Source organism: Thermobia domestica, chromosome 9 (assembly GCF_964235325.1).
Source record: "Thermobia domestica chromosome 9, izTheDome1.hap1.1, whole genome shotgun sequence".
Lineage (NCBI taxonomy): Eukaryota > Metazoa > Arthropoda > Insecta > Zygentoma > Lepismatidae > Thermobia > Thermobia domestica.
In genome coordinates, this window is record NC_137462.1 from 133,065,079 (window position 1) to 133,083,256 (window position 18,178).

The window sequence follows — 18,178 nt, forward strand, 5'->3', positions numbered from 1 at the left end:
TTAACTGTTCGCTGAGCTAGTTGAAAAGGAGTTCTCAGCAGCGACTACAATTCTTGATGTTGTGTCTTAATCTTTGCGTTTGCCATTCGCAGCTAAATCTTCTTGAAGAGAAGGCTAAGTTCTTCAGAAGAAGGAGCTTCAATTGCCTCCTGAATATAGCAATATTGCTAATCGTTCCCATAATGGATTCAAAAAGTAATTGATCTTCAGCTAAAGCGTAAGCGTGACAATAGTCCATCTGAAAGCATGAAAAATACATGCATACACACTACGCGTGATTCCGAACACTAGAAGCTGGGGAGATGAATATCCATAGCATTTCGGGTTTTCTGCTATCAGGCTTAATTTTTGACTAATTTAAACCCATCTTTAAGTCCGAGCATAATTTTGTTGCAAATTCCAGAAATGCGTATCTTTGGATGACGTATGTATGACTTCATCGATATTGGACCACCACCCCACGATTCGTCAGTGGAGCTTATGTGGTTACCAAATACACAAATTGCCTCATATTTACTCACAAATAACAATATAAATAACTAGTAAATGCCCTTATGCGTTACTGAAGGCAATATGTTAGACTCCCCGTTCTGTGTCTTTCATGTGGAATTATCCTGAACTCGAAGTCTCGCTTGAAATTTGAACCGCTCTAATGGGAATCTTAGAACCACCTCACCACATTTTCTTCTCTTCTAAGTAGAGCTATTAGAAAACTCTTAAACATGTGTTTAATTAATTTCAATGAAAAGTCCAGATAGCGAATTTTATGTCCTTAATACTAAAGAATCTCGAGATATGTACATCTTCATGGGCGGCGATTAGGGGGAACAAAGGGGGCAGTTGTCCCCCACTTTTCTGAAATGGCCTGTAATGTATATAGTTTCAACCAGGGAAATTTGTATATTAACATTGATATACAAATATTCAGATCATGTTTTGCCCCCCCAGTTTTAACGTCCAATCGCCGCCACTGACATCTTATTATAATAATTGCAACCCCTACTTCCACGTAACATACATGTATTAACAAGAGGACATTGCATAACAGTTGCCACCATGCCAAGCGATTAACAGTGTAGACAACCCATCGCAAGATTATATTTTATCAAAAGCATTACATATTACATACAATAGATACAAAGAGTCAGGTTATTACATATTTTAAATCTACATATCAACCAACAACTTACAATACTACAATTATTATCCAGTGTTTCAAACTATGAATGCTACAGTATCACGAATAGCCGTAAATATCCAAATTTTGGAGACCTCTGCAACAACAATAGCGCTACTGAGACGGACACGTTAATGCACATCGGAAGCACCTTAGTTTTGAATACTATAACCATGATATGACGTATTTTGAACAATTTGGAATAAAGTTAATAAAGATTAAAAAATTTTACTTCCTAGGAAAGATTTTAATTTGAAAAAAAAAAAAGAAGAGATAAGCATGATATTCAATCAGATAGATTGTTGCTAATAACCGTAAATATCATACATAATACTGTTTACAGCATTTTGATATCTCAAGTCTTTTAGTGGTGAGACTTGCAAGGATGCTTAAAATTGTGAAACTCCGAGAACATCTAGTTACAACTACCAGAAACTATTACTATAATGTTATATAAGCAGACAAAATCAATATTGTTTTTTTTTTAAAAAATCCTACAACATCGCTAAGCAGTATCAACTTGTACCTGTGTTTTGCATGTCTTTGGAACGATGCGTGATATTAAATTACTGCAAACTTCAGTATGATCTTTACTTTTGTTGGCAAACTGGATTTGATACTTATCTAAGCACTTTTTAGAAACGAACCCTTAAAAAAAATCAATCCCCTGTAACAGTGTTGTTACTTATTAGAAACGCATCGTATCATAGTCGAATGTATGACAATTTAGTACAGGTCCAATTTTGTACTACGACATTTCAGTGTTCGGATAATTCGACAAGGGAAAACAATTTTCAGCTTGGACTCCTGTTCACATCTGGTTGACCGTCATACCACACTTCAAAACACACTTACGAATTCGGAAAGTGAGATAATTTAATTATAGTAGCATACAAAACGAATAACAGAGTGTATTTTTATTTGTGCTAATTATATAGTAAGTATAAAATTATCAGTCACAAGTACATCACACAAAACATAGAAAGAAAACTTATTATAATATAAAGCAATGAACGGTATAACAAATTACCAATCATAAGTACATTATACAAAACACAAATAATAATAATAATTAATATTATATAAGGCAATGGACAATGTATGAACAATGTAATAATCAGTCACACATACAGAATACAAAAGAGAAATATAATAATTAATTTCACATAATGCTATGAAAAAAGTGGAAAATTATAGGTCACACCTGTTAATACGATATTATGTTTTTGTTATTGTAGCCCTCAGTCAGTCTTTTCAAGCAGTTGGCACATGATTTGTACCGTAAGACGAGGTTACTTCACTCCAGAATTAAGGAATTTTAAAGGAAATCGCATGTAACTTAGAAACGTAATGATTTAGGGCACTGTATTGTAAACATATAATAGCTAGATATATAAGGAAAACATTTGTGCAAGTGCATTAGTAAACATTCAGTATTACCATAGTTACTGAAATATAAACTTTGGTGCAAAGTTATCCCATAGGTAGGGATACTTTGCACAACATACAAAAAGTATGTTCAACATATGAATGTAATGTTTTTGTGCAATGTTTTTCCTTCAGTATTTATACATTTCACTTCCTACGTAAAACTGCATGCAGTCTACATATATTGATATTAGAGTGATGATACCAGTATCAGTACTCAGTATGAATTATCGATATTTGTAAAGAAAATTATGTATTTTCTGGTACCAGTACAGGAACCATATTCTGATAGTTTAGCATATGCTCCACAAAAAATGCCAACTCAGGAACAGAAAAAAATCCCGTGAACTGATTTGACTTGGTTGCTCTTTATGTCGGAGAATATCATCCGAAACGTACTCAGCGGAATATTTACAGGGCTTGGGACTTCCAGACTGAAGCCCGCCCAAATTGCTTTTTTTAAAAAAAGAAAAAAAAGAAAAAAGAAATCTAAAGTTAGTCATTTCTATGCGTATAAGGTTCAAGTCTCCCCCCCCCCAAAAAAAGCCTAGCGATTAAAAAAAAAACTAAGCTTTTCTGAGTGAAACCCTTTTCAAACTAATTTTCTGGATCTACCACTGTTCGTAATTTATTTTCCAACAAGAAATCCATTCCGTTGGATTTCTACTTAAATAGGAAATTTACCTAAATTTAGAAGGCAGGCTGTACCATCAGTAGTAATTTCCTATCTAAGGGGTTACTTTGGAAAGGTGCAAAGTATCCATGATTAGAGGCTGAAACCGCCCTCATCCAGTTTTATCTTTTTTAAGACTTTAAAACGTTCAAACTTCAATTTCAACTATTGTTTCAAAGTCTTATTATACACAGCAGTATTCTACGAAACTGACTTAACTATGACGGAAATTCTTATACAGGGTTTGCCCAGAAAGTAATAGGACTGAGTCGATTAAAAAAAAAATATTGAGCCAATCGTTACAATTCTTTGAAAACTTTCAAAATAGGCTCCTTCTGCGTCGATGCAGCGCTGCCAGCGCGATTTCCAAGCATTGAAGGCGTCACGGAAGTCATTCTCCGGAATAGCCTTGAGAGCCGCGGTGCAAGCTGCTTGGATCCCCTCTGTCGTCTCAAAATGCTTGCCTTTCATCGGGCGTTTCAGGCGAGGAAACAAAAAGAAGTCCGGGGAGCCACATCTGGGCTGTAGGGCGGCTGCGGAAGCGTTGGGATGCCGGCCTTGGTCAGGTAGCTGTTCACAAGAAAGGCGGTGTGAGCCGAGGCGTTGTCGTAGTGCAGCTTCCAGTCGGCTCCGATGTCTGGTCGGACCCGATTGACCCTTCGTTTGAGTCTCTTGAGCACTTCCACGTAAAACTTGACGTTGACGGTTTGTCCAGGAGGAACAAATTCATGGTGGACGATGCCTTTGATGTCAAAAAAGACAATGAGCATCGTTTTCACTTTGGATTTGCTCATTCTTCCCTTTTTTGGGCGAGGGGACGCCGGCGTGTGCCACTCGGAAGATTGCCTCTTTGTCTCGGGATCATACTCAAAGATAAATGATTTGTCACCTGTGATTACGTTATTCAAAAATTGGGGGTCACTTTCACACATGTTGAAATTTTCTTGGCACAATTCCACTCGCCGTAATTTCTGGTCGTCAGTGAGCACTTTTGGGACAATCTTCGCGCACACCTTGCGCATGTTCAAATGCTCCGTAACAATTTCATGAACCACAGTTTTTGGTAAATTTAACATCTGGGCAATTAAACGAATACTTAGTCGACGCACTGAGTTCAAAACTTCGCGCACACGAGTCACATTGTCGGTGTTTGTCGAAGTCGAAGGTCTTCCAGCACGGTCTTCATCGGCGACCTCTTCCCGGCCCTCCGAAAAGGCCTTGTGCCACCAAAACACACCACTTCTTGCTAAAGCATCATCTGGGTAAGCCTGCTTGATCATATCAAACGTCTCTGTTGCAGATTTACCGAGTTTAACACAGAATTTAATCGCGTACCTCTGCTCTAACGAACGCTGCATTTTCGGCTTGCACCATGCACAGAAACACGTCACGCAAAAAAGCCTGTCCTGACTCTCCGTGTGCTCGGAGACAACTGACCAGCCGCTCGTTCGTTAGCTAGGAACGCCCTCTACCGGATCCAGTCGGTGCGCGCACGCTCCGAAGTACAATCATGGCGGAATAAAATCAGTCCTATTACTTCCCGGACAAACCCTGTAGGTCTTTCAAATTTTGTCAGCCTTTACAATGGCTGCTTCCCATAAATCTACAACAACAAACCCTCCTGGTAATTAGAACTGAAGTTAACGGCCAATATTATAGCCAAATACAGTTAGATATTCTATCTTACGTTGGCAGATGAAACTTTCTCTTTAGAGTTCATGGTTTTACCGACAGAGGACTGTGAAACTCTTTTCGTATTTTGTACAAAGTAATCCTGTCTCACGGTACTTCTTCTAGTGCCTTTCGCTTGTACAGTCGCCAGCAAAAGTATCTTCCTCTTGAATGCTATCATTCTTTTAGATCGCATCCAACACATTTTCTGGTATTGTAAAAGCCTGGGGAGATACAATTTAACTTATATGCGACATTTCAAGTTGCTGACGAACGATGGTGGAGGATTGAAACAAGTTTCTTCTGTAGAGTTGATGCACAAAAATGTTTCAATACATTTTTCTCATTGAAGAAGACCCCATGCGCCATGTTTCTGAGTTGAAGAAGAAAGAAATGGGTAACTGTATTTCATATTTCAACAATTTGAAATTCTTATTTCCTAACAATTTCTTTCCTAATTTACCTCGTTTCACCTATTACAAAACATTGAAATTAAATGTCAAAATTGAAGAATGGACATCACGTGTCTTGGATATTAGTTCTTTATAGCTTTGATCTGTCTTCTTGGACACTAAGACGTAGAACAAAGGAATAACATACTCATTCGTCTGTGGTCTTCAAGGTTCACACTCGTTCTATGAGACTTCTAACATTTCCTTGCTAGAAAAACTAATAGATGTATCTCAGATTTCATTATTTTCCCTACACTATCTGAATTTTCTCCTTTTGTTGATGCCCCAAATCTGCTTTTGCGTTGAGATCTGATTTCTCATCAACTCGATATCTCAGGACTGAAGCCTCCGTTGCCTGTGATTCTTACAGCAACCGTTATATTTCATGCAAATCATATAAGGCATCGATGTTAACTCAAAATAGCAATTTTTGAGATATGCTTATTAATTATTCTTAAAACGATTTATTTACAGCTTGTTTGAAAACCTAAAACTGGAGAACGTGACTTAAAATATAATCATCAATAATTATCTTAAGGATTCCATCATCATTGGTAGGTCACTTGATTTAAGGTTCTTCCATACCCTGTTTATAACTCCATCATTCTAAATCTTCTTATTTCCCCACTTTTTTACTTTCTGCCGTATTTATTATTAGACTACTAGTAAGACAAGTTTGTGCCATAATTTGCCCTAGACAGTTCTTTTCTTTTTATCTACCCCATTTCTTCTCCAACTTTTCTTACATTTTGTTATGTTATCATTAATATTACCTATGTGGTTAATTTTCTTCTTTTCCTCCATTGCAACATTTAAAACTTGTAATTGCTTTCCACTCTTCGTTGATGATGTTTACAAGAAAGAAATGCCATGTTGTCGTTTGGCTTCATGAGCGTTCAAACTATAATCATAGAAGCTGGAACCTGAAGTGCTGGAAGCATGATTATAAGCTTTGGAATTACCGAAGTACTGAAGTATAGGCAATTGAATCTCTAGCTGCCTGTATAGTCATCAAAACGATATTGTTCTTCTCTCTTACACATATGTAAGTAACATATAGCTAGAATTACTAACACTTAACTCACTAATGATTTTTTACCGCAAGGTAACATTACTGTGTAATAAATATCTACAAAACATCATTCTTTTAAATATTTTAAACGTATTTATTAGCAAAATTCTATTGCAGGTACAAAATAGATTTTTGATTTAATACATACTTTTAAATAATCGTAATCATAATACTTTAAAATTGAATGGGAAATTGTTTTAAAACAGCACTGGATATGGGTACGGTCTTCCGATATACACAGGCACCGGTCGGGGAACGGGGACTAAAACAGGTCTGGGAACATGAACGGGGACTGGATGAGGTACTGGATATGGCACATGAGTCATCACTGGAACTGGAACCCTCCTTTCTTGGATCACTCTTATAGGATGTGGAACCGGATACGGCACTGGTCTTACAATTGGAACAGGTACGGGTTGTCTCACTGGGACTGGTACGTGTTTAACTACTTGTACTGGAATATGTTTTGGTACTATTACCGGAACTGGTTTCTCTACTTCATGGATGTGATGCTGAACTTTTCCTCCGAGTTCTTCTTCTCCAATGCTATCACCAAGAGATCCACCAAAGTCACTTGTGATGTCAGTGCTTCCAAGGTCTCCTCCGAAATCCTGTCCACTGCTCCCAAGTCCCCCATAATAACCACTTCCACTCGGAATGAAGACTCTCCTTTGGCTGACTGATTTCTGTGTCTCCTCGGCTGGTTGAGAGTCATCAGCACTTGACGCTAGGAGGACGTGGAAAACGCAGAGCTAGAAAAAAGAAATGCTTTTAATTTAACGTTCATGATTATGGTCTGTAAGACTAATACAAGTGAATGATGAATGAGTTAGTGGAATAGGAAATATATCCCAAGTACGCAATTCTATCAACTACAAGTACCTCTGGCTTGGGATTCAACCTGTAATTTTGTGTTTTACAGCTGAGGTACTATTTATTAATTAAATGAGTATATTCAATTCTCCCTATGTTCTAGAAGTCGCTAGAAATTTTACCAACATTAAACCTTAACTCTATAACACTTTTGATTGAACTAGTACTAACTAGAAGTATTGATACTTTAGTTTTAGAGTAGTAAACTCCCCTTCGATTCTCGGTGGGGGGATTAGTGCAATTAAGTTTACGTGTTAAGCAGAGATTTGTGTCCCATGTAACACTATCTTAGTGATCCAAACCGCTTTCGATTAAATTTGGTAGGTAAATACTAGACATAAATTAAGTAGGTAAGCGTTTTTCTTTATTTCCTGTGGAAATAAGGTTCTTGGGAACAGATGTCCTCGCCTACGATTTTGAAAGTAGGCCTATACCAAAACGAGTGAAATTGATACAGATATACCAGTAGTAGAAGTAAAATAAGGGAACTCGTGTTTAGTACTTTCCTTGTCAAAAAGGTTGTGTGGGCCAGAGGCCACTCTATAAACACGAAACGTCAAAATGAGTAATGATAACGGTAGTTTAGAAGCACCAACAGTAGATGTAGGATTGTAACGAAACCGCGTACAGAGATCGTATGCTTAAAGTAACAAATGTTTTATCTTCTACGGAATTGGGGGCACGAGCCCCTGACGGAGAAACATGAAACCTAGCGTCAAAAATAAGAAGAGAGGAAGAAGAAAGTCAATGAAATGTGTATAGAGAAATGAGAGGAAAGGAAATAAAGACGTGATTTGTAGTGCAATGTATAAACGTAGACTTAGATACCGTGTTTGCTTTTCCCCCCTTTCATTTCTTTATACACATTTCATTCACTTTATTCTCTCTTCTCTTGTGGCTTCCACATTTCTCCAGCGAAATATCCTGATTTTAATTGCTGTCTTTTGCAGAAGGTGAAACATATGCCTTTGTACACAGTTTCGTTAAAAATCCTACATGTATTTCAGACATATCCTAACTACCTTCATTACTAATTTTGGCATTTCACGCTCATAAATGTTGAGTGATTTTGACCCACCCAACCGTTATGTCTAGGAAAATACAACACATGTTTCCCTTATTTTACTATATCTGTGGGCCATTTCATTCTCTTAGGTACACTTCTTGCTGCGATCTTAACATCGATTATAAAATATTACCTGCGGCTTCTGCCTCTGAGAACAGTTGCTTTGCAGAAAATAAAAAAATAAAAAATAAAAATAAAATAAACGTTCTTGCTTATCTTATACGTACTACTCTATTACTCTATATAGCTTTGTAACATTTCTGAGTATACTTTAATTACTTCTGAGCTACTTTTTTTTATTTTCTTCTTCTTCTTTTTTACTCGCATTGACATTTCTTTCACTCAGTCCCACTCAACAGTTTTGTCAATGAAAATAGGTAACATGTTTTCTCTTATCTTACGTCTATTAGAAAAAAATATATCTATCCGCAATTTTACTTTCTTCGGTCTATTTCTTCTTGGGCTTTTAGAATCGACTTTCGAATTTCGAGACGGAGACTTTTGCCCCCAAATATCCTTCTGCAGAAATAAAATTAAAAACAAAAAGTATTCACTTTTTTCTGTCTAGTATCTACCCGCCAAACTCAATTGAAATCGGTTTGGGTCAGTAAAATTGTTTCTTTGCTAGTGCTAAAAATAGATATGAAGCTTTTAAGAAATAATTTCTTTACAATATAATAAATTATTTGCTCCATGTTAATTGAAAGACTCGAATTCTTGCGGTAAAATAACTAATTAATGCACGTGCTTTCTGTACATAGCTCTGGGTTAAATTCGCGGTAGGAAAGGTTGCTTCGGTTACAATTCCCGTAACGGTAGTGATTTGGATTCAATTTCAAGGAGAATGTCGTGTTTTATGTAGTAATTGTCCTGAAAAGAGATGTTTTAACTCCAGATCAATGAATTAATCAATTAAAAATCCTAGAAATTAGGTTATTAACAATTAAAATTAGACCACCTCCAAAATTTTTTGAAGTCAGTGTAGAATTCTATGACTACTAAGAAACAAAGCTCATAAAAGTTACTATTAGCATATTGGTACAAGGAGTTCCTTCTTCAATAGCAGGTCATATGTGTTTATGGTGGGGAAGATTGTGTATGTGGGTTTTCCCGAAATTCTCCCGTTTCCAACCATAATTCACTTCCATCAATCATCTGTCTCCTTTAGCCAACAGGATAATCGTGGGACGTACAACTATAGATATTATTTATTATCAATATATTATAACTCTCGATTTTCTTTTCTTGCAAAAGTCTAGCTACACTACAGTACTACTGGGCGTTGGTTCAAGCCCTTCCGAAACTAAAATCTTGAACAGCGGTTGCTATTCAAATTTAATAGAATAGAAGGTCCTATTTTTCATAACTTTGGTGTTACATAAGAACGTAAAGTAAAACTCAATTACATTTGCTATTACATAGCGCCAAACAATAAGAAAAAGATAATTGACTATAATATATTAACATGTTACTTTTATGACACACGTTTGTGCTACAAGATAATGAAAATCATAAAAGATTATAATGAATGTTTGATGGAATGATAGATTAAGAGAAAACACAGTGAAGTGGAAATCACAGATTTAAGAATACTCATTTATAAATAATACGGTTCTGGTTAGCAGACAATGGCAATTGGAAGGTGATATTTTCTCACAATCATTCACCGTACTAGTCTTAATCAAATGCTCGAATATCGAACGAAAAAAAATAATAATATTGGTTCTATATTTAGAAAACTTGAAACATAGAAATGAATTTTATACTAAAACCGCATGTTCATGCAAAGCTCTTTATTACTTGTGATTGTGGGAGAGCGTTCACCTCTGGCGCGTGAGGCCCCCGGTTCGAATCCAGCACTCCTCAAATGGGCTATGTACTAGGTACATCATGTATCTGGGTCCTCTCCGGGTTCTTTCGTGTCCTCGCACTTTCTTCACCATTTCATCACTCCATGCACTATCATCATCACTGTCTTCCTTAGCCAACACGGCATAACCGTGGAACGTAAAATATTTCATTTTATTTCTTTTTGCCAGATACCTATGCGTGTAGTTCCAGATTAGATGTCGGATAGGATTTTGATTAATTAATTAATTTTGCATTTAAATACTTTTAGCTACACTGTTATTAAGGAAAGAAGTTGCTCGTTACTTAGGGATATCAGTCCGGTACAGCTGATGCGTGCATGATCTATTATGCCAAATTACATTATATATACAGGGTGTTATTGAACTATACCGTCAAACTGTAAGAGGTGATTCCTTATATCAAAATAAGAGGAAAAGTTCATATGGACCTATGGCGAAAAGTGCATAGTTTCAGAGCTAGGGCTGTTCAAAATCGGTGAAAAAATAGGTCCTATTTTGAATTCCAAAAACTGTGGATGGTGGTCATCAGCGTAAAGGAAGCCACGCATACACAATCCAAAAGTGCATATTTCTACAATGTTCAATAAGCGTACAGGGCATTCCCTACAGGGTGTAATTCTCACATGTGGTCTCAATAGAGTTTTCAGATATACCCTGATTTCAAGGAGAGTCCAAAGTAGGCAGGAGGTAAGCCTTGACTACAATGGACATCCAGTGCTTCGGAGGGAAGGCAGAAGTGTTAAGAACCGGCAGCTTCATATTTCTTTGTGTTCGGAATAAAGTGTGATGCGATGTATTTCGTCGCGTTTTCTTCCGCGTTTTCTTCACTTATAAACGTGAAGAAAAACATTGCAGCATGCGTTCTTCCGTGTACGAGAGAATGTGCTGCTGACGATCCTTAACACTTCTGACATCTCCCCAAAGGATTCCGTGTTTACTGCTATCAAAGCTTATCGTTTCCCTACTTTGGATCAATCATAAAGTCAGAGCATATCTCAAAATTCGGTTGATGGCATGTCTGGGAATTTCACCCTGTATGGAACGCTCTGTACACCCATTGAAAACTAATGAAATAGAATATGCATTTTTGGATTGGGTATATGTAACTTCCTTTACGCTGATAAGGACCACCATCCACAGTTTTTCGAACTCAAAATAGGACCTCTTGAAATTTGGTTTTTCCGCTATTTTGGACAGCTCTAGCTCTGAAATTATGCACTTTTCCCCACAGGTGTATATATATAAACTTTTTCTCTTATGTTGATGTAAGGAATCACCTCTTACATTTTGTGGGTATAGTTCATTAACACGCTGTATATATGTCTATATATATCTATCTATCTATCTGTCTATATATATATATATATATATATATAACACCAAACCAAACCAAACCAAACCCTTTGTGGCATGAGCTACTCCAACGCCATCTGTTAGAGACCGGTTGAATTACGGCCAGCATAGCGACGAAGGATTTGTGTCGCCCTTGTCTCTAATAGGTGTATCAGGAGCTTTTTAGAACTAATTTATATATATATATATATAATTTACATATACAGGACCAAAAACGTAGAAACATGGAGTACAGTTAGTCATCAACCATACTTTTCAGACGGGCTCAAACCCCAAGTGGCTTGCGTCTGATGATCCGAAGCCGAACTCGACAGATCATTCGATTATTGCCACCGGCTCTACTATTCCACACTGGCACACCGTTATATATTAAGAAAGGTTCCCACAGAAATTTACATATTTTCTTTATCATTGGAAATATTAACAACAAAAGTAAGGGAAAAATTTCGCAGGTTATGTCCTAAGAAATCCTAGAAAATTTAGTTATGTTTGTGAAATTCGTCTGCCTCTTTATAAGCTTCTATGGTTTAGCTTTGATAATATTGCACAAATTAAGAAATGGACTTTCTATTTATTTCTAATTTCTATGATTTCACTTTGGTAACATTGCAAAGATAGACTAGGACCTCTCAGTTTACATACAAATTTTATAGTTTAGCTTTAATTTAGCAAATCTTCAAGAGTCTCTTAATTTACTTCTATGCTTCAATATCGTTATATATATTACAAAGATAGGCAATTATCTCAATATTCATACTTAAATTATATTATTTTACGGTGGCAAGATTTCAAAGATGGACTAAGCCTCTCAATTTATATGTAAATTATATGGCTTCACTCTTTTAACACTGGAGATATAATCAAAGAATTTCTATTTAAACGTAAATGCTAAGGCTTCTGTTCGGTAACATTGAAGAGATAAATAGGATACTTTCCTATTACATGTAAACTTTATGAAAAATAATAAACAAACAATTGACTTACTAAGATTTTCATCTCTCCAGATCCAGGTCCTCCAGGAGAGTTGAAGAAGACAAGAATGTTCCATTCCTTGTCATTTACGTATTTTATATAGTATCATAATCTGTGCATGAGTACCATTGGTATCAACTACTAATTAAGAAGAATAAAAAAAAAATTCCTTGTTCAGTTTACGTGCGATGATCAGAACGAAACGCCTTAATGAAGCACGTAGGGAACATTTTATCGTCATTCTTTTGCACGAAAATCGTAGGTTATCTATTATTCTCAATGTTAACTTTTTAAAAAAAGTGAGTTCAGATCAGTAATAATATTGTGTTATTCTTTTGTAATGAAGCTTTATCTTAAGGAAGTTTAACATACACCATTGTTTAACTCTGTATTTTGTATTCACTCGTATCGTGCATACATCGCGTAATTACAGTCATTTTTTTAACTTCTGGAACAATACAACACCATACAACAGAATCAATCATATGTGGTGCATTTGGATATCTATCCACAAAGCCAACATAAATTATGTTAACTTCCTCATTAAAATCAATCAGAAAACAATACAAGCATTATATGAAATATGACAATCAAAAATTATATTTCTTCTTGTATTCCTCCTGCGCGTATATAATAAAGCAATGTGTGTTCTATAGAACACATGTCCTCATCAATTATAAAACTACCGAAGATGCAAGTACAAGGTATTAACAGTTAAAACAACAAATATGAAGATTCAATATTGAAATTGATACATTTTACACTTAGTTCGAAATTAGCATGGTGTTTCCCTATTTTTATTAAACGAAAACTGCTACTTTCTGGCTCGTATTTATTGAGAAATTTACAAAGTGTTAGCTTGAAACTTACCCAGATTCCAGATGTATCGGAGAACTTTGTTCTTTTGCTATCAATTGAAATAGGATGCTAAATAGCAACAATAAATTGACGTGTTACGAATAACTCAGTCATATAATGTTTTAAAGAAAATAGTGTTGTATATGTGAGAAATTTGAACGAAGGCAGAACATCAGGAAACTATATGAAGATTAAACTGACGTATGCGAGACCCGGTAAGATTTTTTTACAGAAGATATTTACCATTGCATGATGAAGCGATGGAAATGTCATTCCCTCTCTTGCATTAACATTTATACAAATCATGTCAGCTCCATACCTTAAATAATAAATGTTCATATTGATTATCAACAGTCAGATTTGTTGAAAAGTTATTTTTCTCTCTTATTCACAGGACAGTACAAGTTCATATAAAAATTTTACTCACCAATTCTAGACCCTAAAAACATAGTTTAGGTCATTCTTTTGACATTTTCAAGTTTTATGTCATTTACTAATATTTTAAGAAGGTAATTGATGTTACCTACGGTATTGTATGTTTTAATTTTACTTTATCCAGAAATCTTTAACTAAACGGATTTCAAGAATACAAAGTTAAATGATATTTCGTTATTGGTTCCTAACTACTGGAATGGGAAATTCTGTATTCCTAGCAAGCTTATGGGCACTAGGCTGTAGCTATTTGACAATGGATAGTGGTTGGTGAGTGGTCAAAGGAAATGTTTTTGAGTAAATGGCCATGAGGGAAATGATCACTTAAATAACTAAAACTAGGTTGGAAACCGTACAATTCTTTAATACGTTTTATTTTCTATATTATTGTGTGTATGAGAGACCCTATGAAATGCGCTTTCCAGTTTCTATTCGGGAGTGAATTGAGACTTTCAGTACGAATGCTGACGAAGTCAAAAGATTCTCATTTAAAATAGAGTGTTTCGGAATTTGGAGAGGATATTTTTTCTACTGACGATACAATATTATTTTTTCAAGTTATATAAAATAAACATGGCAGCAAAGAAAGGTATACTGTACAACAGCAATAGCACATTGGTCTCGAGAAAGTTTTACAGGAAGTTAGAAACAAACCTAAAAAGAAATATGCATTCACAATTGTTACTTGTGCAAAGTGCTTCGACTAGTAAAGACAAATCCTGAGCTTTTAAAAGAATTGTGTGAAGTTTTAGTGTATTTGAACATGTTTCTGTAGAAACTCAATAAAGTGAAACTATGAGATTCTTCGGAACAGCATACAGGTCGTTGCATTCTACAAGAATCAAGGTTTAAAAAAATACCTACTGAAGTGTTACTGGGACACAATAAGAAAAATTAGAGAACAACTTCGGATCATTGTCTCTGCTGTATAGAGACTAGTTTATATGGAGTAACGCCATACAGCCAATGTTATTTTTAGAGCAATGAAAGCTAACGAACCAAGCAAAATATTGATAATAACTAGTGAAATATACGAAGAAATTTGTCAACCATTGTACCATATGTTGGCTTTTGGATAAATCAATATCCCCACTTTAGCCTAAAGGTATCCGTCTAGACGACGTTCTTCCTTTCTGACTTATGCAGCTCCGTAGGAACAGTACGTGCAATAAGTTCCGGGATTACCTTCAAATAACATAGTTAATGATGACAGAATAAATATTACCAAATTAGTTTCCTACACACATCCCTTCTCGTGCCACAGACTAAGCGGGACCGGTCGTAGGAGCTCCGGAACGTGCTAGGAAAGTCGTCTGCTGGAATGATGTTCAGCACCGTTGTTGATTCTGAAAACTCTCCCTCTTGAATCAGATTTAAGCTTAGCAAAGATCATGAAGTCCTCTTGGGCCAAATCAGGCAAATGGAAGATGTTCAAGAATTATGATCTTTCTTTTGACAAAAAAGTGACACACAAGGAAACTGGTTAGGGCTGGCTTATGTATTAGTTTTTGGTCAAGAGAAAAGTCACAGGCTTTGAAGATCCCCATATTTACCTGAGTTAGTTTGTTGTGTCATAACTTATGAGGTGTTTAGATTTATCTTAACTGGACATATAGAGGGTAACTCATAACTCTTGCAATATTCTGGTACGCAACATACCTGAATTTATTATAGTACAACAAAAGAAGGTTAACATGCAAAGTGCATTTCTCCTGTTCGACTGTCTTCAGCCATTTTCCTGCCAGTCCCTTGATTCTACTTCGATGCCACATCTTGTTCTTAGAAAGGAAAGAAGTTAGTCATTACTGTTTCCTCTTCCTGTGGTTGATACTCGTCGTGATTTCAGGAAGTGCGCTATGGACGGGAACGGATGATAATCTGGAGTGAGGTCATTTCTATATACTGGATGGGGCATCAGTACGATATCATCCAGTTCGTAAGTTTTTTGTTTCGTTTTTCGAGCCGACTTTGGTTTTGCGTTATGTTATTTCCGTAGAGCGCACTTTTAGTTCACCAATGTAGGGTGTTAATGGCGTACTGCAACAGACATACATGGTGATCAGAAAAATGGAAACACCTGAACGAAATTGCAACTTACCAGATTAATAGGGTGTCGGGCCACCTTTCGAATTCAGAACAGCCTTGATGCGACGTGGGATGGAGGCATAGAGGCCGTGAATGATAGCAAGTGTAATTTTCACCATTCCTCGTCCAGGACATCGGTCAGTTCTGTGAGAGAGGATGCAGGTGGAAATCGTCGCCGGAGTCGTGTTTCCAAGACGGATCACAGATGTTCAATTATGTTGAGATCTGGGAATTGGGAGGGCCAGGGGAGGTGTTGAACTTCATCCCGATGTTCCTCAAACCACGCTCCAACAACGCCAGCTGTGTGAGTGGGTGCATTATCATCCTGGAAGATGGCGTCATTGTCCGGGAACAAATCCGGACTATAGGATGCAAGTGGTCTCCTAAAATTGCGACATAATCGTTGGCAGTGATTCGTCCGTTAAGTGTGACCACAGGACCCAATGAAAACCATAATATGGCGGCCCACAGCATCACCGAGCCGCCACCATGTTTCACAGTTGGGCGGAGACACTGCAGATCATAAGGTTCTTTGGGCGTTCTCCACACATAAACACGGCCGTGGTTGGGAATAGGGTGAAGAATGACTCATCCGACCATATCACATGTTTCCAGTCCTCAACGGTCCAAGTTGCATGGTCGCGGCACAATTTGCGGCGTGCGAAAGCGTTATGGTCCCTGATGAGCGGTTTGGCCCGTGCAACACGACCCCGTAAGTTCATGTCATGTAATTCGCGGCGGACTGTGATTTTCGAAACAGAGTGGGAGAGGTGCTGATTGAGTTCCTCCGTCACTTACTCCGCAGTGGCACGACGGTTCTGCGTGACAATGCGCTTTAATACCCGGCGTGACCTGTCCCTCATGATTTTCTTCCGCCCACTGTTCCGCTTCCCCGATGTGGTTTTCCCGTGTGTTGTGTAGGTCGTCATCACCTTTGACAGTGTCCCACGCGACACACCTAACACAGTAGCCACTGCCGTCACACTCACTCCACATAACCGCGCACCAACAATTTGTTCTCTTTGAAAATCTGAGAGGTCTCCCATTTTACACTACCTCCATCTGCTGCAGCCACTGGACACTGCTGTTCCCCTGCGCCTGACGTAATATGGAGACCGACCTAACACACCACCACCAGTGGTCCGGCGCTGCGGACGCTACGACACCACTGCCAACCCATACATCTGACGTGTTGCCAACTACAGGTGTTTCCATTTTTCTGATCACCATGTGTATGCTCCAACTGTTCGAAATAAAAGTAGATTTTGATGGTACGGCGATTAGGAGTGAGCCCGAAACAAATTATCACCTCGTAGTACCACGAAATAGAGCATAACTTTACGAAACGATCCTGTTTGACTACCGGTTCTCCCGAACTCGTTAAGGTGACACACTTCAGTGGACTAAGATATGCACAGTTGGTTTTACAATCGTCATGTACTGGTAGATGGATTTTTCTCAATAATGTGTCGCATGACCTCAGAATCTGTTACCTTAGGGTGACCGAACCTTCTCAGATCATTGTTATTTTTACAATTTGTACGATATTCAGTAATCAACGGGTCGTGTGGATCGCTGCACCTTCCCGTTTCGCATGATAAATATTTTAGGCCCCTGCTGCAGCGCTGTACTCCAGTTCACGTTGCTGAATACTCATTGTGATTGCCACTAAAAACTGGCTGAAGATACTGACGGAGTGGCAACCTCCGTGGTAAGTAGTCCGCTAGCCATACTATCCTTTGGGACAGTCTGACCTTGTACTAACGCTCGATCAAGGCCCTGCTATTTGGCATGTGGAAGTATTGCATTAAGGTTCTGCGTATTTTATTAAGAATTGTATTAAGGTTATGGTATTTGTCTTCATAAGATTGTCAGTGTTCTTATATTCGAAGAATCTCTACCTGAGATAGGAGCATAAAGGTAATCCGTAGATATCAAGTATGGCAAACTGGGGCACCATAAGTCTTTCGAAGTAATACGGTGTTGGTGTGAGACAGGAACTCGTTGTAAAGAGGGAAAAAATCCCCCATAACTCAGGGTGGACAGAGGAAAGCTGACCCCCCCTAAAATATTGATAACCCTGTTCACTGCGATTGTTTTCGTGCAAATCTATAAGCGGTTCATGGTTTTTCGTGATGGAGAACTCATCTCTAGTGCTACGGATGTCTTTCAGTTGTTCAGGTTGTTTTATATTT

General features: G+C 37.4%; 1 protein-coding gene across 3 annotated transcripts in view; it reads right to left on the reverse strand.

Annotated features, from left to right (window-relative positions):
• Window positions 1–6,529: 6,529 nt before the first annotated feature.
• LOC145695036 (uncharacterized) overlaps window positions 6,530–18,178 on the reverse strand; it is a 229,282-nt gene continuing 217,633 nt past the window's right edge. For 2 of the 3 annotated variants that reach the window (XM_081771865.1, XM_081771866.1), the window contains exon 2: window positions 6,530–7,225. In XM_081771865.1, coding sequence (XP_081627991.1) covers window positions 6,671–7,225 — 555 coding nt within the window. In that variant the 3' untranslated portion in view covers window positions 6,530–6,670. Of the gene's footprint in view, window positions 7,226–12,620; window positions 17,978–18,178 lie in introns of those variants that run through there. The other variant, XM_081771867.1, reaches the window with a different exon arrangement.